General features: G+C 55.2%; 2 protein-coding genes across 3 annotated transcripts in view; one reads left to right on the top strand and one right to left on the bottom strand.

Annotated features, from left to right (window-relative positions):
* The window catches only part of BOP1 (BOP1 ribosomal biogenesis factor), a 113,982-nt gene that overhangs the window by 56,082 nt on the left and 32,126 nt on the right, over window positions 1-25,774 (top strand). For both annotated transcript variants that reach the window (XM_059868578.1, XM_059868587.1), the window contains exon 4: window positions 23,733-23,887. In XM_059868578.1, the coding sequence (XP_059724561.1) occupies window positions 23,733-23,887 (155 nt within the window). The remainder of the gene's footprint in view (window positions 1-23,732; window positions 23,888-25,774) is intronic.
* SCX (scleraxis bHLH transcription factor) lies at window positions 1,770-19,775 on the bottom strand. The gene is made up of 3 exons (XM_059869423.1): window positions 18,899-19,775; window positions 18,269-18,424; window positions 1,770-1,811 (listed from the first exon to the last, which is right to left on the bottom strand). Exons 1-3 carry the CDS (start codon window positions 19,418-19,420, stop codon window positions 1,770-1,772), a joined length of 720 nt encoding a protein of 239 aa, XP_059725406.1. The 5' UTR covers window positions 19,421-19,775.

Here is a 25,774-nt window from a genome sequence, read left to right as displayed (position 1 = left end):
GGGAACAGGGAAAGGAAAAATGGGAAAAGGGAACAGGGAAAGGAAAAATGGGAAAAGGAACAGGGAAAGGAAAAATGGGAAAAAAGGAAAGGAAAAATGGGAAAAGGGAAAATGGGGACAGGGAAAGGGAAAATGGGAAAAGGGAAAGGGAAAACAGGAAAAGGGAACAGGGAAAATGGGAAAAGGAAAAGGAAAAATGGAAAAAGAGAAAAGAAAAAGGGAAAATGGGAAAAGGGAAAATGGGAACAGGGAAAGGGAATATGGGAAAAGGGAACAGGGAAAGGGAAAATGGGAAAAGGGAAAGGGAAAAGAGGGAAGGGAAAGGGAGAAGGAAGGAATTCCCTCCGGGATCGTGACCCAGATTCCCGATTAATGACACACAATCCAGATTTAATTAATTCCCACATCAACAACATGAAATTCCAGCATGTGATTGATCATTCCCAAAAAATGCAGCCCCTGCACCCCGCGCTCAGGGATCGCTGCCGGGATCCGTTCCGGGATCAGTTCTGGGATCAGTTCTGGGATCTGGTCTGGGACCAGTTCCTGGATCGAGTGGGAAGCAGATCCAGGAGAGCCAAGTGTTCCATCACCTTCCATGGATCCCAAGGCAGGGATTCCCAAGTAGATCCGGGAGATCCAAGTGTTCTGTGAGCAGGAATCCCAGGGCAGGGATTCCCAGTGATTCCCAGGGATTTCCAGAGCAGATCCAGGAGATCCAAGTGTTCCATGAGCTGGAATCCCAGGGCAGGATTCCCAAGAATTCCCGGAGCAGCTCCAGGACATCCGAATGTTCTACAAGCAGGAATCCTGGGGCAGGGATTCCCAGGGATTTCCAGAGCGGATCCGGGAGATCCAAGTGTTCCATGAGCTGGAATCCCTGGGCAGGGATTCCCAGCGATTCCCGGAGCGGATCCGGGAGATCCAAGTGTTCCAGAGGCAGGAATCCTGGGGCAGGGATTCCCAGGAATTCCCAAGGATTCCCAAGTGGATCCGAGTGATCCAAGTGTTCTGTCATCCGGAATCCTGGGGCAGGGATTCCCACGATTCCCGGAGCGGATCCAATTGTTCTGTGATCCGGAATCCTGGGCCAGGGATTCCCAGGAATTCCCGGAGTGGATCCTGGAGATCCAAGCGTTCCATGATCCGGAATCCCAGGGCAGGAATTCCCGAGGATTCCCGGAGCAGCTCCGCCGAATTCCGGCACATCCTCTGAGTCCCGCGGGATCCGCTGGAATCTCGGTGCCGCTCTTCCCGCAGGATCCGGCAGGAAAACGTCCCTGGATCCGGGAATCCGCCAGCGTGGCTTTCCCTGCTCCGGCTGGGATTCCGGGCTGGGATTCCGGGCTGGGATTCCGGGCTGGGATTCCGGGCTGGGATTCCGGGCTGGGATTCCTGGGCTGGGATTCCCTGCTGGGATTCCGGGCTGGGATTCCGCGCTGGGATTCCGGGCTGGGATTCCCGGCTGGGATTCCGGGCTGGGATTCCGGGCTGGGATTCCGCGCTGAGATTCCCGGGCTGGGATTCCCGGGCTGGGATTCCGGGCTGGGATTCCGGGCTGGGATTCCCTGCTGAGATTCCGGGCTGGGATTCCCGGGCTAGGATTCCCGGGCTGGGATTCTGGGCTGGGGTTCCCGGTTGAGATTCCTGGCTGGGATTCCGCACTGAGATTCCCAGCCGGGATTCCTGGCTGGGATTCCTGGCTGGGATTCCGGGCTGAGATTCCTGGCTGGGATTCCGGGCTGAGATTCCCGGCTGGAATTCCCGGCCTAGCTCCGGAGCTGTCCCGTCTTCCTGTCCCGGTCTTTGCTCTGCGGGAGGGAAAGGAGAGAATGGGATCAAACCTGGAACTGGGAATTCTGGAATCCTTCCGGGATCCCTTCCTGCGGAATCTACCCAGGATCCCCTTCCCGGCAGAATTCCCTTCACAGGAATCCTCCTGGGATCCCTTCCTGGGAATTCTCCCGGGATCCCTTCCTGGGAATTCTCCCGGGATCCCTTCCCAGGGAATCCTGGGATCCCTTGCCAGGGAATTCTGAAATCCCTTCCAGGGAATCCTCTGGGGATCCCTTCCCATGGAATTCTCCTGGATCCTGTTCCAGGGAATCCTCAGGGGATCCCTTCCTGGGAATGCTCCTGGATCCCTTCCCAGGGAATCCTCCGGGGATCCCTTCCTGGGAATGCTCCTGGATCCCTTCCCAGGGAATCCTCCGGGGATCCCTTCCTGGGAATGCTCCTGGATCCCTTCCCAGGGAATCCTCCGGGGATCCCTTCCTGGGAATGCTCCTGGATCCTGTTCCAGGGAATCCTCTGGGGATCCCTTCCTGGGAATGCTCCTGGATCCCTTCCCAGGGAATCCTCCGGGGATCCCTTCCTGGGAATGCTCCTGGATCCCCCAGAGCTGTTCCCGATCCCTGCCCCGATCCTGGGATTCCCGTGCCCCCGTCACCCCCAGTGCCGCCTTTGTCACCCCCAGTATAACCAGTACCACCCCAGTATAACCAGTATAGCCCCAGTATAACCAGTACCATCCCAGTATAACCAGTATAACCAGTACCCACCCCAGTACCACCCCAGTATAACCAGTACCCACCCCAGTATAACCAGTACCACCCCAGTACCCACCCCAGTATAACCAGTACCCACCCCAGTATAACCAGTACCACTCCCAGTACCAGCCCAGTATGACCAGTATCCCCACCCCTGTTTCCCCTCTCTGTTTTCTGGGATTTTCCTATTCCTGATTCCCATTCCCTGTCCCATCCCAAACCTTCCCCTTTTCCCCATCCCCATTTTTTGGGATCCAGTTCCCATTTCCCATCCCCATCCCCATCCTCTCCCATTTCCCATCCCCATTTTTTGGGATCCAGTTCCCATTCCCTGTCCCATCCCAAACCTTCCCCATTTCCCATCCCCATTTTTTGGGATCCAATTCCCATTCCCTGCCCCATCCCAAACCTTCCCCGTTTCCCATCCCAGTTTTTTGGGATCCAATTCCCATTCCCTGCCCCATCCCAAACCTTCCCCGTTTCCCATCCCAGTTTTTTGGGATCCAATTCCCAATCCCTGCCCCATCCCAAACCTTCCCCGTTTCCCATCCCCATTTTTTGGGATCCAATTCCCAATCCCTGCCCCATCCCAAATCTTTCCCCATTTTCCATGCCTGATTTCTGGGATGCAATTCCCGTTTTCCATCCCTGATTTCTGGGATGCAATTCCCGTTTTCCATCCCCTTCCCATCCTCCCCGTTCTCCATCCCCAATTTCTGGGATGCAATTCCCGTTTTCCATCCCCTTCCCATCCTCCCCGTTCTCCATCCCCGATTTCTGGGATGCAATTCCCGTTCTCCATCCCTGATTTCTGAGATGCAATTCCTGTTTTCCATCCCCGATTTCTGGGATGCAATTCCCACTTTCCATCCTCGATTTCTGGGATGCAATTCCCGTTTTCCATCCCCATCCCATCCTTCCCCTTTTCCCCATCCCCATTTTTTGGGATCCAGTTCCCATTTCCCATCCCTGTCCCATCCTCTCCCATTTTCCATCCCCATTTCTTGGGATCCAGTTCCCATTCCCTGCCCCATCCCAAACCTTCCCCGTTTCCCATCCCAGTTTTTTGGGATGCAATTCCCATTCCCTGTCTCATCCCAAACCTTCCCCTTTTCCCCATCCCCATTTTTTGGGATCCAGTTCCCATTTCCCATCCCCATCCCATCCTCTCCCATTTCCCATCCCCATTTTTTAGGATCCAGTTCCCATTCCCTGTCCCATCCCAAACCTTCCCCGTTTCCCATCCCCATTTCTTGGGATCCAGTTCCCAATCCCTGTCCCATCCCAAACCTTTCCCATTTTCCATCCCAGTTTTTTGGGATCCAATTCCCAATTCCTGCCCCATCCCAAACCTTTCCCATTTTCCATCCCAGTTTTTTGGGATCCAATTCCCATTCCCTGCCCCATCCCAAATCTTTCCCCGTTTTCCATCCCCGATTTCTGGGATGCAATTCCCATTTTCCATCCCTGATTTCTGGGATGCAATTCCCGTTTTCCATCCCCTTCCCATCCTCCCCGTTCTCCATCCCCAATTTCTGGGATCCAATTCCCGTTTTTCATCCCCTTCCCATCCTCCCCGTTCTCCATCCCCGATTTCTGGGATGCAATTCCCGTTCTCCATCCCTGATTTCTGAGATGCAATTCCTGTTTTCTATCACCGATTTCTGGGATGCAATTCCCATTTTCCATCCCCGATTTCTGGGATGCAATTCCCGTTTTCCATCCCCCTCCCATCCTCCCCGTTCTCCATCCCAGATTTCTGGGATGCAATTCCCGTTTTTCATCCCCCTCCCATCCTCCCCGTTCTCCATCCCCGATTTCTGGGATCCAATTCCCATTTTCCATCCCCCTCCCATCCTCCCCGTTCTCCATCCCCGATTTCTGGGATCCAATTCCCATTTTCCATCCCCCTCCCATCCTCCCCGTTCTCCATCCCCGATTTCTGGGATCCAATTCCCATTTTCCATCCCCCTCCCATCCTCCCCGTTCTCCATCCCCGATTTCTGGGATCCAATTCCCATTTTCCATCCCCCTCCCATCCTCCCCGTTCTCCATCCCCGATTTCCGGGATCCAATTCCCATTCCCTGCCCCATCCCAAATCTTTCCCCGTTTTCCATCCCCGATTTCTGGGATGCAATTCCCATTTTCCATCCCTGATTTCTGGGATGCAATTCCCGTTTTCCATCCCCTTCCCATCCTCCCCGTTCTCCATCCCCAATTTCTGGGATCCAATTCCCGTTTTTCATCCCCTTCCCATCCTCCCCGTTCTCCATCCCCGATTTCTGGGATGCAATTCCCGTTCTCCATCCCTGATTTCTGAGATGCAATTCCTGTTTTCTATCACCGATTTCTGGGATCCAATTCCCATTTTCCATCCCCCTCCCATCCTCCCCGTTCTCCATCCCCGATTTCCGGGATCCAATTCCCGTTTTCCATCCCCCTCCCATCCTCCCCGTTCTCCATCCCCGATTTCTGGGATGCAATTCCCGTTTTCCATCCCCGTCCCAGGCCTCCCCCGTTCTCCATCCCCGCACGTGCGGCCCCGGCTCTCCCTTTGTTCCCGAGGGTGGGAAGGGGAGGGAAAAGGGGGAATTCTGCTCCGATTTCCCAGATGTTCAATCCCCGGGAGCTCGGGGCCGTCTGGAGCGGAAACGGGGATTGGGAAAATCCCGCCGGGCCGGCCGCGCTTCTCCCTCTGCCCTCCCTCCCTCCCTCCCTCCGGCAGGAATTCGGGATCGCGGCCCCGGGCCGGGATTGGGGCAGGGCTCGGGAAAGGGGGAAAAGCGGGAACGGCTCCGGGAAATCCCCGGGAGGGTCGGGAATCTCCTGGAATTGCTGCTCCCTGTGCCTAAATCCGGGATTTTCCATGAAAAACCTGGATGTGGGTGCAGCTCTGAAGGGGGAAAAGCGGGAACGGCTCCGGGGTGGTTTGGGAATCTTCTGGAATTCCCGCTCCCTGCACCTAAATTCAGGATTTTTCCATGGAAAACCTGGATGTGGGTGCAGCTCTGAAGGGGGAAAAGCGGGAATGGCTCCGGGGTGGTTCGGGAATCTCCTGGAATTGCTGCTCCCTGTGCCTAAATCCGGGATTTTCCATGGAAAACCTGGATGTGGATGCAGCTCTGAAGGGGAAAAGCAGGAATGGCTCCGGGGTGGTTTGGGAATGTCCTGGAATTCCCGCTCCCTGCGCCTAAATCCGGGATTTTTCCATGGAAAACCTGGATGTGGGTGCAGCTCTGAAGGGGGAAAAGCAGGAATGGCTCCGGGGTGGTTTGGGAATCTCAGGGAATTGCTGCTCCCTGCGCCTAAATCTGGGATTTTTCCATGGAAAACCTGGATGTGGGTGCAGCTCTGAAGAGGGAAAAGCAGGAATGGCTCCAGGGTGGTTTGGGAATCTCCTGGAATTTCTGCTCCCTGGTCTTAAATCCGGGATTTTTCCATGGAAAACCTGGATGTGGGTGCAGCTCTGCAGGGGGAAAAGCGGGAATGGCTCCAGGGTGGTTTGGGAATCTCCTGGAATTTCTGCTCCCTGTACCTAAATCCGGGATTTTTCCATGAAAAACCTGGATGTGGGTGCAGCTCTGAAGGGGGAAAAGCGGGAATGGCTCCAGGGTGGTTTGGGAATCTCATGGAATTTCTGCTCCCTGTGCCTAAATCCGGGATTTTTCCATGGAAAACCTGGATTGGGGTGATCTCATCCTGGGGAAAAGAGGGAAAAGCAGGAATGGCTCAGGGAGGCTCCCGGCTCCGGGGTGGTTTGGGAATCTCCTGGAATTGCCGCTCCCTGTGCCTAAATCTGGGATTTTCCATGGAAAACCTGGATTGGGGTGATCTCATCCTGGGGAAAAGAGGGAACGGCTCGGGAAGCTCCCGGCTCCAGGGTGGTTTGGGAATCTCTTGGAATTCCTGCTCCCTGCGCCTAAATCCGGGATTTTTCCATGAAAAACCTGGATGTGGGTGCAGCTCTGAAGGGGGAAAAGCGGGAATGGCTCCGGGGTGGTTTGGGAATCTCATGGAATTCCTGCTCCCTGTGCCTAAATTCAGGATTTTTCCATGGAAAACCTGGATGTGGGTGCAGCTCTGAAGGGGGGAAAAGCGGGAATGGCTCCGGGGTGGTTCGCGAATCTCATGGAATTCCTGCTCCCTGTGCCTAAATCCGGGATTTTTCCATGAAAAACCTGGATTGGGGTGATCTCATCCTGGGGAAAAGCGGGGAACGGCTCGGGAAGCTCCCGGCTCTGGGGTGGTTTAGGAATCTCATGGAATTCCCTCTCCCTGTGCCTAAATCCGGGATTTTTCCATGGAAAACCTGGATGTGGGTGCAGCTCTGAAGGGGGAAAAGCAGGAATGGCTCCAGGGTGGTTCAGGAATCTCAGGGAATTGCTGCTCCCTGCGCCTAAATCTGGGATTTTTCCATGGAAAACCTGGATGTGGGTGCAGCTCTGAATGGGGAAAAGCGGGAATGGCTCCAGGGTGGTTTGGGAATCTCCTGGAATTCCTGCTCCCTGTGCCTAAATCCGGGATTTTCCATGGAAAACCTGGATGTGGGTGCAGCTCTGAATGGGGAAAAGCGGGAATGGCTCCGGGGTGGTTTGGGAATCTCCTGGAATTGCTGCTCCCTGTGCCTAAATCAGGGTTTTTCCATGGAAAACCTGGATGTGGGTGCAACTCTGAAGGGGGAAAAGCAGGAATGGCTCCAGGGTGGTTCAGGAATCTCAGGGAATTCCTGCTCCCTGTGCCTAAATCTGGGATTTTCCATGGAAAACCTGGATGTGGGTGCAACTCTGAAGGGGGAAAAGCGGGAATGGCTCCGGGGTGGTTTGGGAATCTCATGGAATTCCTGCTCCCTGTGCCTAAATTCAGGATTTTTCCATGGAAAACCTGGATGTGGGTGCAGCTCTGAAGGGGGGAAAAGCGGGAATGGCTCCGGGGTGGTTCGCGAATCTCATGGAATTCCTGCTCCCTGTGCCTAAATCCGGGATTTTTCCATGAAAAACCTGGATTGGGGTGATCTCATCCTGGGGAAAAGCGGGAACGGCTCGGGAAGCTCCCGGCTCTGGGGTGGTTTAGGAATCTCATGGAATTCCCTCTCCCTGTGCCTAAATCCGGGATTTTTCCATGGAAAACCTGGATGTGGGTGCAGCTCTGAAGGGGGAAAAGCAGGAATGGCTCCAGGGTGGTTCAGGAATCTCAGGGAATTCCTGCTCCCTGTGCCTAAATCTGGGATTTTTCCATGGAAAACCTGGATGTGGGTGCAGCTCTGAATGGGGAAAAGCGGGAATGGCTCCAGGGTGGTTTGGGAATCTCCTGGAATTCCTGCTCCCTGTGCCTAAATCCGGGATTTTCCATGGAAAACCTGGATGTGGGTGCAGCTCTGAAGGGGGAAAAGCAGGAATGGCTCCAGGGTGGTTCAGGAATCTCAGGGAATTCCTGCTCCCTGTGCCTAAATCTGGGATTTTCCATGGAAAACCTGGATGTGGGTGCAACTCTGAAGGGGGAAAAGCGGGAATGGCTCTGGGGTGGTTTGGGAATCTCATGGAATTCCTGCTCCCTGTGCCTAAATCCGGGATTTTCCATGGAAAACCTGGATGTGGGTGCAGCTCTGAAGGGGGAAAAGCGGGAATGGCTCCAGGGTGGTTCGGGAATCTCATGGAATTTCTGCTCCCTGCGCCTAAATCTGGGATTTTTCCATGAAAAACCTGAATTGGGATGATCCCACCCTGGGGAAAAGGGGGAAAAGCAGGAATGGCTCAGGGAGGCTCCCAGCTCCGGGATGTTTTGGGAATCTCATGGAATTTCTGCTCCCTGCACCTAAATCTGGGATTTTCCATGGAAAACCTGGATGTGGGTGCAGCTCTGAAGGGGAAAAGCAGGAATGGCTCCGGGGTGGTTTGGGAATCTCAGGGAATTGCTGCTCCCTGCGCCTAAATCTGGGATTTTTCCATGGAAAACCTGGATGTGGGTGCAGCTCTGAAGAGGGAAAAGCAGGAATGGCTCCAGGGTGGTTTGGGAATCTCCTGGAATTTCTGCTCCCTGGTCTTAAATCCGGGATTTTTCCATGGAAAACCTGGATGTGGGTGCAGCTCTGCAGGGGGAAAAGCGGGAATGGCTCCAGGGTGGTTTGGGAATCTCCTGGAATTTCTGCTCCCTGGACCTAAATCCGGGATTTTTCCATGAAAAACCTGGATGTGGGTGCAGCTCTGAAGGGGGAAAAGCGGGAATGGCTCCAGGGTGGTTTGGGAATCTCATGGAATTTCTGCTCCCTGTGCCTAAATCCGGGATTTTTCCATGGAAAACCTGGATTGGGGTGATCTCATCCTGGGGAAAAGAGGGAAAAGCAGGAATGGCTCAGGGAGGCTCCCGGCTCCGGGGTGGTTTGGGAATCTCCTGGAATTGCCGCTCCCTGTGCCTAAATCTGGGATTTTCCATGGAAAACCTGGATTGGGGTGATCTCATCCTGGGGAAAAGAGGGAACGGCTCGGGAAGCTCCCGGCTCCAGGGTGGTTTGGGAATCTCTTGGAATTCCTGCTCCCTGCACCTAAATCTGGGATTTTCCATGGAAAACCTGGATGTGGGTGCAGCTCTGAAGGGGGAAAAGCAGGAATGGCTCCGGGGTGGTTTGGGAATCTCATGGAATTTCTGCTCCCACCTCCTAAATTCAGGATTTTTCCATGGAAAACCTGGATGTGGGTGCAGCTCTGAAGGGGGGAAAAGCGGGAATGGCTCTGGGGTGGTTTGGGAATCTCATGGAATTCCTGCTCCCTGCGCCTAAATCCGGGATTTTCCATGAAAAACCTGGATGTGGGTGCAGCTCTGAAGGGGGAAAAGCAGGAATGGCTCCGGGGTGGTTTGGGAATCTCATGGAATTCCCGCTCCCACCTCCTAAATTCAGGATTTTTCCATGGAAAACCTGGATGTGGGTGCAGCTCTGAAGGGGGGAAAAGCGGGAATGGCTCTGGGGTGGTTTGGGAATCTCATGGAATTCCTGCTCCCTGCGCCTAAATCTGGGATTTTTCCATGGAAAACCTGGATGTGGGTGCAGCTCTGAAGGGGGAAAAGCGGGAATGGCTCCAGGGTGGTTTGGGAATCTCCTGGAATTCCTGCTCCCTGTGCCTAAATCTGGGATTTTTCCATGGAAAACCTGGCTTGGGATGTGGGGAGCACCCGGAATCTGCAGCTCCGAGGGCTGGGATTGCTGGGATTGGGATCTGGGGGAGCTCCCCCTCCCCTCTGGATCCGGGAGGGTTTTCCCAGAGCTCCAGAGAGGTTTTGGTCCCGAAATTCCAGAGGGACCCAAATCCCTGCTCCCAAATCCCAAATCCCTGCTCCCATCCCAAATCCCTGCTCTCAAATCCCAAATCCCTGCTCCCATCCCAAATCCCTGCTCAAATCCTAAATCCCTCTGTGTGGATTTCCTTGGGAGGCTGTGCTGGGGTTTTCCCTGGGATTCCCAGGATTTCCCATTTCCCCTTTCCCGGGATTTCCTGTTCCTTCCCTGTTCTTGGGAGGGTCTGGAATGCTCCAGGAATGGCACCTGGATCGGCCCTTCCTGACGGATCTGGGCTGGGAATGGGATCGGGCCCTGATTCCCCCCTGGATCCCAAATCCCTCTGGATCCCAATATCCTGGATCCCAATTCCCCTCTGGATCCTGAGGAGATTCCAGACAGGAATTCTTTTATCCCAAATCCCCTCTGGATCCCAAATCCCCCCCTGGATCCCAGTTCCTCTGAGGGCATTCCAGACAGGAATTCCTTCGTCCCAAATCCCTCTGGATCCCAATATCCTGGATCCCAAATCCCCTCTGGATCCTGAGGAGATTCCAGACGGGAATTCCTTCATCCCAAATCCCCTCTGGACCCGCCTCCCCTCTCCCATCGTGGAAGGAGCCGGGATCCCAAAGATCCCAAGGATCCAGAGGATCCTTCCCACCTTTCCCGTTTTCCCACCTCAGTCTCTCCCCGATCCTGGGAAAACCTCTCTGGCTCCCAGCTCTCTGCTGGCTCCCGGAATTCCAGCCTGGAATTCCCTCGGCCTTGTTTCCATCCCCAAATCCCGATTTTCCCGTCCTGGAGCTCCCCCAGCCCCAATTCCTACCTCGGATTGGGAATTTTTGGGATCTGAGCAGATCCCAGCCCCCCTCAAGGTGGAAAATCCCGGGCAAGCTCAGCCCTTCCTTCCCCAGGGATCCGGCCCGGAATTCCAAGGAATTCCTGCCAGAATCCCCACCCAGATTATCCCGAATTTTCCCAAATTTTCCCAAATTTAACCCTCGGATTCTACCTGGGAAACCAGCCTGGATCAGCTTCTCCCGAGCTTTCCTGGGATTTGGGCTCGACCTCAAAATCCTTGGGATGTTCCCAGATCCCAAATTCCCCCCAAAAATTCCCTCTGGATCCCAGCCCATCCCAATTTTCCTGCTGCTTTTCCTGGGAATGGGGCGGCACCGGGATCAGACCCCTCGGAGCCGCGGGTTTGGGATTTTTGGGATGGGAAGTGGATTTGAGGGAGGACTTTTCAGGATTTTTGGGATGGGAAGTGGATTTGAGGGGGGACTTTTTTGGGATTTTTGGGATGGGAAGTGGATTTGAGGGAGGATTTTTTGGGATTTTTGGGATGGAAGTGGATTTTAGGAGGGATTTTTGGAATGGGAAAAGGATTTTAGGGGGGATGTTTTAGGGGGGGAATCTTTGGGACAGAAGGAGGATTTTTGGGATGGGAAGAGGATTTCAGGGGGATTTTTTGGGATTTTTGGGATTGGAAGAAGATTTTAGGGATTTTTGGGGTGGGAAGAGGATTTGAGTGGGGATTTTTTGGGATCTGTGGGACAGGAGAAGGATTTTTCAGGATTTTTGGGGCAGGAGGAGGATTTTAGGGAGGATTTTTTTTGGGATTTTTGGGACGTGGATCCGGCACGGATCGGGAGCAGCGGCTCTGGGTCTAATTCCAGCCCCGATCCCAATTCTAATTCCAGCCCAAATCCAATCCCGATTCCAGCCCTAATTCCAGATCTAATTTCAGCCCTGTTCCCAGTTCTAATTCCAGCTCTGATTCCAATTCCAGTTCTCATCCCAGTTCTGATTCCGGCCCTAATCCCAGCCCCAATTCCAGATCTAATTCCAGCTCTGATTCCAATTCCATTTCTAATTCCATCCCTGATCCCAGTCCCAATTCCAGCTCTGATTCCAGCCCCAATTCCAGCCCCAATCCCAATTCTAATTCCAGCCCAAATCCAATCCCGATTCCAGCCCCAATTCCAGTTTAATTCCAGCTCCAATCCCAGTTCTAATTCCAGCCCTGATTCCAGTTGCAATTCCAGCCCCAATTCCAGTTTAATTCCAGCTCCAGTTCCAGCTCTAATTCCAGCTCCAATCCCAGTTCTAATTCCAGCCCTGATTCCAGTTCTAATTCCAGTTGTAATTCCAGCCCCAATCCCAGTTGTAATTCCAGCCCCGATCTCAGTTCTAATTCCAGCCCTGATTCCAATTCCAGTTTAATTCCAGCCCCAATCCCAGTTCTAATTCCAGCCCCAATTCCAGTTCTAATTCCAGCCCTGATTCCAGCTGTGATCCCAATTCTAATTCCAGCCCAAATCCAATCCTGATTCCAGCCCTGATCCCAGCCCCAATCCCAGCCCCAATCCCAGTTCTGATTCCAGCCCTAATTCCAGTTCCAATTCCTGTTCCAATTCCAGTTCTAATTCCAGCCTTGATTCCAGTTCTAACTCCAGCCCCAATCCCAGTTCTAATTCCAGCCCTGATTCCAATCCCAGCTCGAATTCCAGCCCCAATCCCAGCTCGAATTCCAGCCCCAATCCCAGTTCTAATTCCAGCCCCAATCCCAGTTCTAATTCCAGCCCCAATCCCAGTTCTAATTCCAGCCCCAATTCCAGCCCCAATCCCAGCCCTAATTCCAGCCCCAGTCCCAGTTCTAATTCCAGCCCCAATCCCAGTTCTGATTCCAGCCCCAATCCCAGTTCTGATTCCAGCCCCAATCCCAGTTCTGATTCCAGCCCCATCTCCAGGTGTGATGAGATTTTATAGGAATTGATGGAAAACCAGGGATGGGAATTTTTGGGATCGGGGTCAAATTGACGCTGGGAATTTATGGGAATGTTTAAATTCAGGATGGGGATTTGTTGAGATTGATCCGAAATTATTGATGGGATTTAAAGGGATTGATGGGAAATTGGTGATGGGAATTTTTGGGATGGATGGAAAATTAGGGATGGGGATTTTTGGGATGGATGGAAAATTGGTGATGAGAATTTTTGGGATGGATGGAAAATTGAGGGTGGGGATTTTTGGGATGGATGGAAAATTGAGGGTGGGGATTTATAGGAATTGATCCAGAGCTCGGGATGGGAATTTTTGGGATGGATGGAAAATTGAGGGTGGGGATTTGTAGGAATTGGTCCTTGGGAATGTCCTGGGAGCATCCCGGGATAGGGGGAGGTGTCCCTGCCCTTGGAGTGCTCCAGGCCTGGAGAAATCCCTGGGAATGCTGGAATGGGATCGGGTTTAGGGTCCCTTCCTGGCCGGAGCCTTCCCAGATTCCTGAGCCTTGGGAAGGGAATTTTCCCAAATTCCCCTTTTCCCAAATTCTCTTTTCCCCAAATTCCCTTTTCCCCAAATTCCCCTTTCCCAAATCCCCTTTTCCCAAATCCCTTTTTTCCCAAATCCCCTTTTCCCAAATTCCCTTTTTCCCAAATTCCCCTTTTTCCCAAATCCCCTTTCCCAAATCCCCTTTTCCCAAATTTTCCTTTTTCCCAAATTCCCCTGTTCCCAAATCCCTTTTTCCCAAATTCTCTCTTCCCAAATCCCCTTTTCCCAAATTCTCCTTTTTCCCAAATCCTCTTTTCCCAAATTTCCCTTTTCCCCAAATTCTCCTTTTTCCCAAATTCCCCCTTTCCCAAATCCCCTTTTCCCAAATTCCCCTTTTTCCCAAATTCCCTTTTTCCCAAATCCCCTTTTTCCCACATTCCCCTTTTCCCAAATTCTCTTTTCCCAAATCCCCTTTTCCCAAATCCCCTTTTCCCAAATTCTCCTTTTCCCAAATCCCTTTTTTCCCAAATCCCCTTTTCCCCACATTCCTTTTTTCCCAAATTCCCTTTTCCCCAAATCCCCTTTTCCCAAATCCCCTTTTCCCAAATCCTCTTTTCGCAAATTCCCTTTTCCCAAATTCCTTTTTCCCAAATCCCCTTTTCCCAAATCCCCTTTTCCCAAATTCCCCTTTTCCCAAATTCCCCTTTTCCCAAATTCCCCTTTTTCCCAAATCCCCTTTCCCCAAATCCCCTTTTTCCCAAATTCCCTTTCCCCACATCCCCTTTCCCCCAAATCCCCTTTTCCCAAATTTCCCTTTTTCCCAAATCCCCTTTTCCCAAGTCCCCTTTTCCCAAATTCTCTTTTCCCAAACTCCCTTTTCCCAAATTCCCCCTTTTCCCAAATTCCCTTTTCCCAAATCCCCTTTCTCCCAAATCCCCTTTTCCCAAATCCCCTTTTCCCAAATCCCCTTTCTCCCAAATCCCCTTTTCCCAAATCCCCTTTTCCCAAATCCCCTTTTTCCCAAATCCCCTTTTTCCCAAATCCCCTTTTCCCAAATCCCCTTTTCCCAAATCCCCTTTTTCCCACATTCCCCTTTTTCCCAAATCCCCTTTTTCCCAAATCCCCTTTTCCCAAATCCCCTTTTCCCAAATTCTCTTTTCCCAAACCCCGGAGCTGTCAGCTTTGGGAATGGTTTGGGTGGAAAACTCCGGAGTTTGGTGATCCCCAAATCCTTCCCGAGGAATTTTCCATCCCCCCCAGGTTCTCCGGGATCAGCCTGGATCCCGACCCCGCCCCTCTGCCCTTGGAATGGGGATTCCGGGAATTGGGGATTTGGGATGCAGGGAAATCCCAAAATCCAGGGAATTGGGAGAGGGAGGGAATCCCAGAATCCAGGGAATTGGGAGAGTGAGGGAATCCCAGAATCCAGGGAATTGGGAGAGGAGAGGGAATCCCAAAATCCAGGGAATCAGGAGAGTGAGGGAATCCCAAAATCCAGGGAATCGGGAGAGGGAATCCCAAAATCCAGGGAATCGGGAGAGTGAGGGAATCCCAAAATCCAGGGAATTGGGAGAGGGAATCCCAAAATCCAGGGAATCGGGAGAGTGAGGGAATCCCAGAATCCAGGGAATTGGGAGAGGGAATCCCAAAATCCAGGGAATTGGGAGAGGGAATCCCAAAATCCAGGGAATCGGGAGAGGGAATCCCAGAATCCAGGGAATTGGGAGAGGGAATCCCAGAATCCAGGGAATCGGGAGAGGGAATCCCAAAATCCAGGGAATTGGGAGAGGAGAGGGAATCCCAGAATCCAGGGAATTGGGAGAGGGAGGGAATCCCAAAATCCAGGGAATCGGGAGAGGGAATCCCAGAATCCAGGGAATTGTGAGAGTGAGGGAATCCCAAAATCCAGGGAATCGGGAGAGGGAATCCCAAAATCCAGGGAATTTTGAGAGGAGAGGGAATCCCAAAATCCAGGGAATTGGGAGAGTGAGGGAATCCCAAAATCCAGGGAATTGGGAGAGGGAATCCCAGAATCCAGGGAGTCGGGAGAGGAATCCCAAAATCCAGGGAATTGGGAGAGGGAATCCCAGAATCCAGGGAATCGGGAGAGTGAGGGAATCCCAGAATCCAGGGAATCGGGAGAGGGAATCCCAGAATCCAGGGAATCGGGAGAGGGAATCCCAGAATCCAGGGAATCGGGAGAGGGAATCCCAAAATCCAGGGAATCGGGAGAGGGAATCCCAAAATCCAGGGAATTGGGAGAGTGAGGGAATCCCAAAATCCAGGGAATCGGGAGAGTGAGGGAATCCCAAAATCCAGGGAATCGGGAGAGGGAATCCCAAAATCCAGGGAATTGTGAGAGGGAATCCCAAAATCCAGGGAATCGGGAGAGTGAGGGAATCCCAAAATCCAGGGAATCGGGAGAGGGAATCCCAAAATCCAGGGAATTGTGAGAGGGAATCCCAGAATCCAGGGAATTGGGAGAGGAGAGGGAATCCCAGAATCCAGGGGAACTGGGAGCACTGGGATTGGGAACTGGGAGTGCGCCGGCACTCAGGGACTGGGACCCCAGTATGGAGTTACTGGGAATACTGGGAACACTGTTATGAAGTTACTGGGAATATTGGGAACCCCCTTATGGAGATACTGGGAATATTGGGAACACCGTTATGGAGTTACTGGGAATTCTGGGAACACCGTTACGGAGTTACTGGGAATACTGGGAACCCCCTTACGGAGTTACTGGGAATACTGGGAACCCCGTTAGGGATTTACTGGGAATACTGGGAACACCATTATGGAGTTACTGGGAATTCTGGGAACCCCCTTATGGAGTTACTGGGAGCACTGGGAACCCCCTTATGGAGTTACTGGGAATTCTGGGAACCCCCTTATGGAGTTACTGGGAATTCTGGGAACACCATTATGGAGTTACTGGGAATTCCGGGAACCCCGTTAGGGAGTTACTGGGAATTCTGGGAACCCTGATAGGGAGTTACTGGGAGCACAGGGAACCCCGTTATGGAGTTACTGGGAATTCTGGGAACCCCCTTATGGAGTTACTGGGAATACTGGGAACCCTGATAGGGAGTTACTGGGAATTCTGAAAATCCATGGAAAATCCAGGGAAAAATCCACAGAAAATCCACAAAAAATTCATGGATTTTCCATGGATTTTCCCTGCATTTTCCATGGATTTTCTGTGGATTTTCCCTGGATTTTCCATGGATTTTCCCTGGATTTTCCCTGCATTTTCCATGGATTTTCTGTGGATTTTCCATGGATTTTCCGTGGATTTTCCATGGATTTTCCATGGGTTTTCCGTGAATTTTCCATGGATTTTAGAGCCGCCTCCGGCGGGCTCTTCCATCCCTGCAGCTCCAGGAAGGAGCTCCTCGGCATTCCCACTCATCCCGGGATAACACCGGGATAAACCCAGGAATCGCTGGGATAAACCCGGGATTAAACCCAGGATAAATCTGGGAATCGCTGGGATGAACCTGGGAATAAATCCAGGATAAATCTGGGAATCACGGGGATAAACCCGGGAATAAACCCAGGATGAATCTGGGAATCACTGGGATAAACCCGGGAATAAACCCAGGATAAATCTGGGAATCTCTGGGATAAACTCGGGAATAAACCCAGGATAAATCTGGGAATCACTGGGATAAACCCGGGAATAAACCTAGGATAAATCTGGGAATAAACCCAGGATAAATCTGGGAATCTTTGGGATAAACCCAGGAATCACAGGGATAAACCTGGGAATAAACCCAGGATAAATCTGGGAATCTCTGGGATAAACTCGGGAATAAACCCAGGATAAATCTGGGAATCTCTGGGATAAACCCGGGAATCACTGGGATAAAACGGGGAATAAACCCAGGATAAATCTGGGAATCTCTGGGATAAACCTGGGAATCACTGGGATCAACCCGGGAATCGCCTGGTTTTTGGGAAGCTGGGACCTTCCATGGTCGGGAATTGCTGGGTTTTTTTGGGAAGCCGGGAGCTCCTCATTCCTGAATCCCAATCCCCATCCCCTTTATCCCCGTGGTATTCCTGAATTCCCGGGACGCAATTCCCCGCGGGATTCATTCCCGAATTCCCGGGGCTCAATTCCCCGCGGGATTCATTCCTGAATCCCGGGACGCAATTCCCCGCGGGATTCATTCCCGAATTCCCGGGACGCAATTCCCCGCGGGATTCATTCCCGAATTCCCAGGACACAATTCCCTGCCTCCCGCTGCCCCTCGGAGTGAGCAAACCCTGGGATAATCCCGGGAATCGCCGCTTTTCTGGGAAGCCCCACACGGGGGCTCGTCCTTTCCAGCCCGAATCCCAAATCCCGGGAGCTCCCATTCCCCGCATCCCGGAGTGGGCAAACTCTGGGATAAACCAGGTCCCCGGGTTTTTTTGGGAAGCCCCGAGCAGGGTCTCGTCATTCCCAGCCCAAATCCCAAATCCCGGTGACACCACTCCCTCCATCCCAGCCTGAATCTCGGGCCACCATTCCCTGTGGGATTCATTCCTGAATCCCGGCTCCCTATTCCCTTCATCCCCGTGACATTCCCGACTCCCAGTCCCCATTCCCTACGCCATTCCCGGTATCCCGATCCCCATTCCCTGCATCCCAAACCCTCCCGGACTCACGATCTTCCTCTGCTTGCTGAGGCAGAAGGGGCAGATCTGCCGGGGCTGGGCACCCCGGGATTCCCAAATCCCAAATCCCGCTATCCTGCTCCCTATTCCCTCTATCCCCGCGGCATTCCCGGACCCCGCTATTCCCGTCATTCCCGGTATTCCAGCAGCACTCACCATTTTCCTCTGGTTGCTGAGGCAGAAGGTGCAGATCTGCCGGGGCTGGGCATCCCGGAATTCCCAAATCCCGGTATCTGGCTCCCCAGTATTCCCGGTATCCCACTCTCCCCAGTATTCCCGGTATCCCACTCTCCCCAGTATTCCCGCTATCCTGGACCCCGTTATTCCCGGTATTCCAGCAGCACTCACCATTTTCCTCTGGTTGCTGAGGCAGAAGGGGCTGATCTGCCGGGGCTGGGCATCCCGGGATTCCCAAATCCCGCTCCCCATTCCCCGTATCCTGCTCCCCAGGATTCCCGCAATCCCGGACCCCGTTATTCCCGCTATTCCCGGTTTTCCAGCCGCACTCACCATTTTCCTCTGGTTGCTGAGGCAGAAGGTGCAGATCTGCCGGGGCTGGGCATCCCGGGATTCCCAAATCCCGCTATCCTGCTCCCCAGGATTCCCGCTATCCCGGACCCCGTTATTCCCGGTATTCCAGCCGCACTCACCATATTCCTCTGGTTGCTGAGGCAGAAGGGGCAGATCTGCCGGGGCTGGGCATCCCGGGATTCCCAAATCCCGCTATCCTGCTCCCCAGGATTCCCGCTGTCCCGGACCCCATTATTCCCGCTATTCCCGGTTTTCCAGCCGCACTCACCATATTCCTCTGGTTGCTGAGGCAGAAGGTGCAGATCTGCCGGGGCTGGGCATCCCGGGATTCCCAAATCCCAAATCCCGCTATCCTGCTCCCTATTCCTGCTATCCCCGCGGCATTCCCGGACCCCGTTATTCCCGTCATTCCAGCCGCACTCACCATTTTCCTCTGGTTGCTGAGGCAGAAGGTGCAGATCTGCCGGTGCTCGGCATCCCGGGATTCCCAAATCCCGCTCCCCAGGATTCCCGTATCCTGCTCCCCAGGATTCCCGCTATCCCGGACCCCATTCCCGCTATCCCGGACCCCATTATTCCCGCAATTCCCGGTTTTCCAGCCGCACTCACCATTTTCCTCTGGTTGCTGAGGCAGAAGGTGCAGATCTGCCGGGGCTGCGCGCTCTCGGCCTCGCGGCCGGGCGGCGACGCGGCCCCGGCGGGGCAGAAGGCGGCGGGCGCTGCCCCGTGGCACGGCTGCCCGCCGCCGCCGGAGTCGCCGAGCAGCAGCACGTTGCCGAGGTGCGAGATGTAGCTGGAGGCGAGGCGCAGCGTCTCGATCTTGGAGAGTTTCCTGTCGGCCGGCTCGGTGGGGATCAGCGTGCGCAGCGCCGTGAACGCCGTGTTCACCGAGTTGGTGCGGTCGCGCTCGCGGGCGTTGGCCGTGTGCCGCTGCCGCGGCTCCCGGGAGAGCCGCCCGCGGCTCTTGCCGCTGCGCCGCTTGCCGCTCTTGATGCCGAACGCGTCGCCCTCCATGTGGAAGGGCTTCTCCTCCGAGCCCGAGCTCTCGCTGTTCTCCTCGTCCTCGGACAGCGCGCTGATGTCGGGGTACAGGAAGCGCCCCGGGGCCGAGCGCAGCATGGCGAAGGACATGCTGGAAAAGCGGGAATGCCGCGGGGAATGCTCAGCTCCGGCCGCTCATGGCTCTCGCCGATCCGCTCTGGGGGTTTTTATCCCGCTTCTGTCCCGGGTTTTGGGGCTTTGATGCCGCTCCTGTCCCGCTTGTTTAGGGGTTTTATCGCGCTCTCTGAGGTCTAGTCCGGGTTTTGTCCCGGTGGCCGGGGGGTTTGATCGCGGGTTTATCCCGGGTTTATCCCGGCTTTGGGGGGGTTTTTATCCCGGTTTCGGGAGGGGTTATCCCGGGTTATTCCCGGTTTTCGGGCTCGCCGCCGCTCCGGGCGCACGTGCGCATCCTCCGGGAGCCGCGGGCTGGAATTGCGGGATTTTATAGCGGCGGAATGGGCGGCCCGGCCCCTCCTCCGGGCCCGGCTTCCTTGGAAAAGGAGCCTTTGGAAAAGGAGCCTTTGGAAAGGGGAGCCCCAGGCCCGGCCTACCTGAGCTCACCCTCCCGGCCGGCTTTAACCCCTTCGCCGCATTCCCGGGCTAACCCGCCCCTCCTCTCCCGCTTTCCCTTTGGCCCCCAACCTGTTTTCCCCAGAAATTCCCCTGTCCCAACCCCGAAGATCCTCGGAGCTGCCATGGGGGGCTCTGGGATCCCTCTGGAATTTCCCCCCCCACCCGGGGCTCGCCGCATTCCCCGCGAATGCGCCGCTCCTTTCCCGGTTTTCCCGATAAATTCCCCTGTCCCAACCCCAAAGGTCACCGGAGCTGCCATGGGTGGGGGGCTCTGGGATCCCTCTGGAATTCCGCCCCCCCCCCACTCCGGGAGCGCCGGGAGCCGAGGGAATTCGCTCCCGGTGTCCCGGTGATCCCATCCCGAGGATTCCCGGAGGATTTTCCATGCCGGGATGGCACCGCTGGCGCTGTCCCCCCACCTTCCCATTCCCGCGGGATTCCGGCTGGGAATTGGGATGAATCCCGGCCCCTTCCCATTCCCGCTGCTCCCGGGGCGGGAGGGAATTGGGAATTAACCCTTGAGGAGCCGCCGCTGGGATCTGCTGGAATTCCCTGCCCGGGATGAGAGAGAGCCAGGAGGGAATTGGGGCACGGAAATTCCAGAGGTGTCAGGTGTCATTCCCTGTCATTCCCGGGGTATTCCTTGGGGCGGCCCTGGACCCTCTGGGAATTCCATCCCAAAATCCCACTATTCCATGGGAAGCCATTCCCTGGGTGCTGTCCCTCCAGCCTGCATCCCAAACCCCTCTGCAGCTCTCCCAGAAAAGGCTCTGGGAGGAGCTCCGGGATCCCCCGGGATTTCCCTGCTCCCCCTGCCCATCCCCAGCCAGGATTCCCGGGATCCACCCCATGGAATCCCCGGAGTATCCCGAGCCGGGAATTCCCCCGGCAACTCCCACCCCCTCAAACTCCAGGAATCTCCCATCCCCGAGGAAATCCAGCCTTTCCTCCTGGAGAAAACCCGGGATCGGCGCCGTTTCCCGGCGCTTTTCCCGAGCTCCCCCCGCTTTTCCAGCGGCGCCTCCCAGGAGCTCCGCGCGGGAGGTTCATTCCCGGCCGGAGCGCGGCACCTTCCGTGCGCTCCCGCACTTAATCCCTGTCTCGGCAGCTTCCGAAATCCAACCTCTGTCATCCCCTTCCCGGCCCTCTGGAAGCTCCCAGAGCCATCTGCTTTCGTTTAGCGCCGGGAACGATCCTGCCCCGGCACCTTCCAGCCGGCAGAATTCCCGGGAAAAGGCTGGATCCCGCTGAGCCCGGCCCGGGCTGGGGTGGGGGGTGATCCCCGGGGGGCAGAGGGGGGGTCCCAGCTGAGCTGGGGGTGCGGGGAGTCCTGAAATCCCTGGGATCGTGGCCAAAATCCCTGGGATCGTGGCCAAAATCCCTGGGATTGCAGCCAGAGTCTGTGGGATGGCGGCCAAAATCCGTGGAATTGCAGCCAAAATCTGTGGGAATGCAGCCAGGGATGTGGAGATGGTCCTGGTCAGAGGCTGGGGGCACAGGGAGTCCCAAAATCCGTGGGATTGCAGCCAAAATCCATGGGATTGCAGCCAATATCCATGGGATTGCAGCTAAAATCCAGGGAATTGCAGCCAAAATCCATGGAATTGCAGCTAAAATCCAGGGAATTGCAGCCAGGGATGTGGAGATGGTCCTGGTCAGAGGCTGGGGGCACAGGGAGTCCCAAAATCCGTGGAATTGCAGCCAGATTCCATGGAATTGCAGCCAGGGATGTGGAGATGGTCCTGGTCAGAGGCTGGGGGCACAGGGAGTCCCAAAATCCGTGGAATTGCAGCCAAAATCCATGGGATTGCAGCCAAAATCCAGGAAATTGCAGCTAAAATCCAGGGAATTGCAGCCAGGGATGTGGAGATGGTCCTGGTCAGAGGCTGGGGGCACAGGGAGTCCCAAAACCCATGGAATTGCAGCCAGAATCCATGGAATTGCAGCCAGGGATGTGGAGATGGTCCTGGTCAGAGGCTGTGGGCACAGGGAGTCCCAAAATCCGTGGAATTGCAGCCAGAATCCATGGAATTGCAGCCAGGGATGTGGAGATGGTCCTGGTCAGAGGCTGGGGGCACAGGGAGTCCCAAAATCCGTGGAATTGCAGCCAAAATCCATGGGATTGCAGCCAAAATCCATGGAACTGCAGCTAAAATCCAGGGAATTGCAGCTAAAATCCATGGAATTGCAGCTAAAATCCATGGAATTGCAGTCAGAATCCATGGAATTGCAGCCAGGGATGTGGAGATGGTCCTGGTCAGAGGCTGGGGGCACAGGGAGTCCCAAAATCCGTGGAATTGCAGCCAAAATCTGTGGGATCACAGGCAGGAATGGGGGCACAGTGAATCCTGCATCTTCCCACCCTTGGATCCCTGGGAATTCTGCCCCTTCCCCACCTCTGGATCCCTTGGAATTCTGTTCCTTCCCCACCTCTGGATCCCTTGGAATTCTGCCCCTTCCCCACCTCTGGATCCCTTGGAATTCTGCCCCTTCCCCACCTCTGGATCCCTTGGAATTCTGCCCCTTCCCCACCTCTGGATCCCTTGGAATGCTGTCCCTTTCCCTGATTCTGATCCCTTTCCCGTGGATATTTTCAGGGAAGGATCCCTTTTCCTGCTGCCAGGAATGTGTGGCAGAAATGCCCGGGGTCATTCCAAGAAAAAATTCTTTGGGAAGCATCTCCAAGGATTCCCTGGAATCCCCTCACCCTTTCTCCAAGGATTCCCTGGAATCCCCTCACCCTTTTCCTCCAAGGATTCCCTGGAATCCCCTCACCCTTTCTCCAAGGATTCCCTGGAATCCCCCCACCCTTTCTCCAAGGATTCCCTGGAATCCCCTCACCCTTTCCTCCAAGGATTCCCTGGAATCCCCTCACCCTTCTCCTCCAAGGATTCCCTGGAATCCCCTCACCCTTTCTCCAAGGATTCCCTGGAATCCCCTCACCCTTTTCCTCCAAGAATTCCCTTGAATCCCCTCACCCTTTCTCCAAGGATTCCCTGGAATCCCCTCACCCTTTTCCTCCAAGGATTCCCTGGAATCCCCTCACCCTTTCTCCAAGGATCCCCTGGAATCCTCTCACCCTTTCCTCCAAGGATTCCCTGGAATCCCCTCTCCCTTCTCCTCCAAGGATTCCCTGGAATCCCCTCTCCCTTTTCCTCCAAGGATTCCCTGGAATCCCCTCACCCTTTCTCCAAGGATTCCCTGGAATCCCCTCTCCCTTTTCCTCCAAGGATTCCCTGGAATCCCCTCACCCTTTTCTCCAAGGATTCCCTGGAATCCCCTCTCCCTTCTCCTCCAAGGATTCCCTGGAATCCCCTCACCCTTTCTCCAAGGATTCCCTGGAATCCTCTCACCCTTTCTCCAAGGATTCCCTGGAATCCCCTCACCCTTTCTCCAAGGATTCCCTGGAATCCCCTCACCCTTTTCCCCCAAGGATTCCCTGGAATCCCCCCACCCTTTCTCCAAGGATTCCCTGGAATCCCCTCACCCTTTTCCTCCAAGGATTCCCTGGAATCCCCTCACCCTTTTCCTCCAAGGATTCCCTGGAATCCCCTCACCCTTTCTCCAAGGATTCCCTGGAATCCCCTCACCCTTTTCCTCCAAGGATTCCCTGGAATCCCCTCACCCTTTCTCCAAGGATTCCCTGGAATCCCCCCACCCTTTCCTCCAAGGATTCCCTGGAATCCCCTCACCCTTTTCCTCCAAGGATTCCCTGGAATCCTCTCACCCTTTCTCCAAGGATTCCCTGGAATCCCCTCACCCTTTCTCCAAGGATTCCCTGGAATTCCCCCGCCCTCCCCTCACGTTTTTCCCGGTGTTTTCCCCCCAGGACATCCGGAACACGGTGGGGAACATTCCCATGGAATGGTACCAGGATTTCCCGCATGTCGGCTACGACCTGGACGGGAGGAAGATCTACAAACCCCTGCGGAGCAAGGACGAGCTGGACCTGTTCCTGGAGAAGATGGAAAACCCGGAATACTGGTGAGGAATTCCCGGAAAAGGCCTGGGGAAAACCTTGGGATAGCGGGAGGTGTCCCAGGGGATGGGGAGGAGCCTTAAAATCCCAAAGCGTTCCGTGATTCCCCGGATGTGCTCCACACATGGGCTTGGAATTCCCAAAATTCCCGGAATTCGGGGTGCTGGAGCCTTCCTGAGGTTTCCCAGGGTGATTCCAGGTTGGTGGATTTGGGATCGGGCATGGAGCCTCCCATCCATCCTCAGCTGCATCCTGGGAATCCCTCTGGATCCCAGGAATCCCTCTGCTTCCCAGGAATCCCTCTGCTTCCCGGGAATCCCTCTGCTTCCCGGGAATCCCTCTGCATCCCAGGAATCCCTCTGCATCCCTGTCCTCATCCCAAAAACCTCTCCGCATCCCAGTCCCACATCTCAGGATCCTGGTGTCCGTCCCGGTGTCCCACATCCCGGTGTCCCTCCCCGTGTCCATCCATGTCCCACATCCCTGTGTCCATCCCTGTGTCCATCCCTGTGTCCATCCCTGTGTCCATCCCCGTGTCCATCCCCATGTCCCACATCCCTGTGTCCATCCCAGTGTCCATCCCTGTGTCCATCCCTGTGTCCCACATCCCTGTGTCCATCCCTGTGTCCCACATCCCAGTGTCCATCCCTGTCCCACTTCCTGGTGTCCCCCATGTCGGTGTCCATCCCGGTGTCCATCCCTGTGTCCATCCCTATGTCCATCCTGGTGTCCACCCTGTGTCCATCCCTGTGTCCATCCCCATGTCCCATATCCCGGTGTCCCCCCCATCCCGGTGTCCCCCATATCCCGATGTCCCCCCCATATCCCGGTGTCCCCCCCATATCCCGATGTCCCCCCATCCCGATGTCCCCCCCATATCCCGATGTCCCCCCCCATCCCGGTGTCCCCCATCCCGGTGTCCCCCCCCATCCCTGTGTCCCCCCTCATCTTGGTGTCCCATATCCCTGTGTCCACATCCCGATGTCCCCTATATCCTGGTGTCCCCCCCATATCCCGGTGTCCCCCCCATATCCCGGTGTCCCCCCCATATCCTGATGTCCCCCCATATCCCGATGTCCCCCCCATATCCCGATGTCCCCCCATCCCGGTGTCCCCCCCATATCCCGATGTCCCCCCATCCCGATGTCCCCCCCATATCCCGATGTCCCCCCCCATCCCGGTGTCCCCCATCCCGGTGTCCCCCCCCCATCCCTGTGTCCCCCCTCATCTTGGTGTCCCATATCCCTGTGTCCACATCCCGATGTCCCCCACATCCCGATGTCCCCTATATCCTGGTGTCCCCCCCATCCCGGTGTCCCCCCCATATCCCGATGTCCCCCATATCCTGATGTCCCCCCATATCCCCATGTCCCCCCCATATCCCCATGTCCCCCCCATATCCCAATGCCCCCCCCATATCCCGATGTCCCCCCCATATCCCGATGTCCCCCCCCATCCCGGTGTCCCCCATCCCGGTGTCCCCCCCCATCCCTGTGTCCCCCCTCATCCTGGTGTCCCATATCCCTGTGTCCACATCCCGATGTCCCCCCCATCCTGGTGTCCCCCCTATCCCAGTGTCCATATCCCAGTGTCCCCCATCCCAGTGTCCATATCCCAGTGTCCCCCATCCCGGTGTCCCCCCCATCCCGATGTCCCCCATATCCCAGTGTCCCCCCCATATCCCAATGTCCCCCCCGCATATCCCGGTGTCCCCCATCTCCCAGCGTCCCCCCCATATCCCGGTGTCCCCCCCATCTCCCGATGTCCCCCATATCCCGATGTCCCTCCCATCCCGGTGTCCCCCCTATCCCAGTGTCCATATCCCGATGTCCCCCACATCCCGATGTCCCCTATCCCGATGTCCCCTATATCCTGGTGTCCCCCCTATCCCG

The sequence above is a fragment of the Haemorhous mexicanus genome, chromosome 1 (assembly GCF_027477595.1).
Source record: "Haemorhous mexicanus isolate bHaeMex1 chromosome 1, bHaeMex1.pri, whole genome shotgun sequence".
NCBI lineage: Eukaryota > Metazoa > Chordata > Aves > Passeriformes > Fringillidae > Haemorhous > Haemorhous mexicanus.
Note: the sequence above shows the minus strand (reverse complement) of the source record. Positions and strands in the feature narration are given on the sequence as shown.

What these genes read in the sequence shown, in the direction of transcription:
- SCX (XM_059869423.1), bottom strand. Translation starts at nt 19,420, where the DNA reads ATGTCCTTCGCCATGCTGCGCTCGGCCCCGGGGCGCTTCCTGTACCCC. An exon ending in TCAGCAACCAGAGGAAAATG is followed by an intron (nt 18,425 to 18,898) that starts GTGAGTGCGGCT and finishes CTTCTGCCTCAG; the next exon opens with CAACCAGAGGAATATGGTGA. An exon ending in TCAGCAACCAGAGGAAAATG is followed by an intron (nt 1,812 to 18,268) that starts GTGAGTGCGGCT and finishes TCCCTCCCGCAG; the next exon opens with AGCAAAGACCGGGACAGGAA.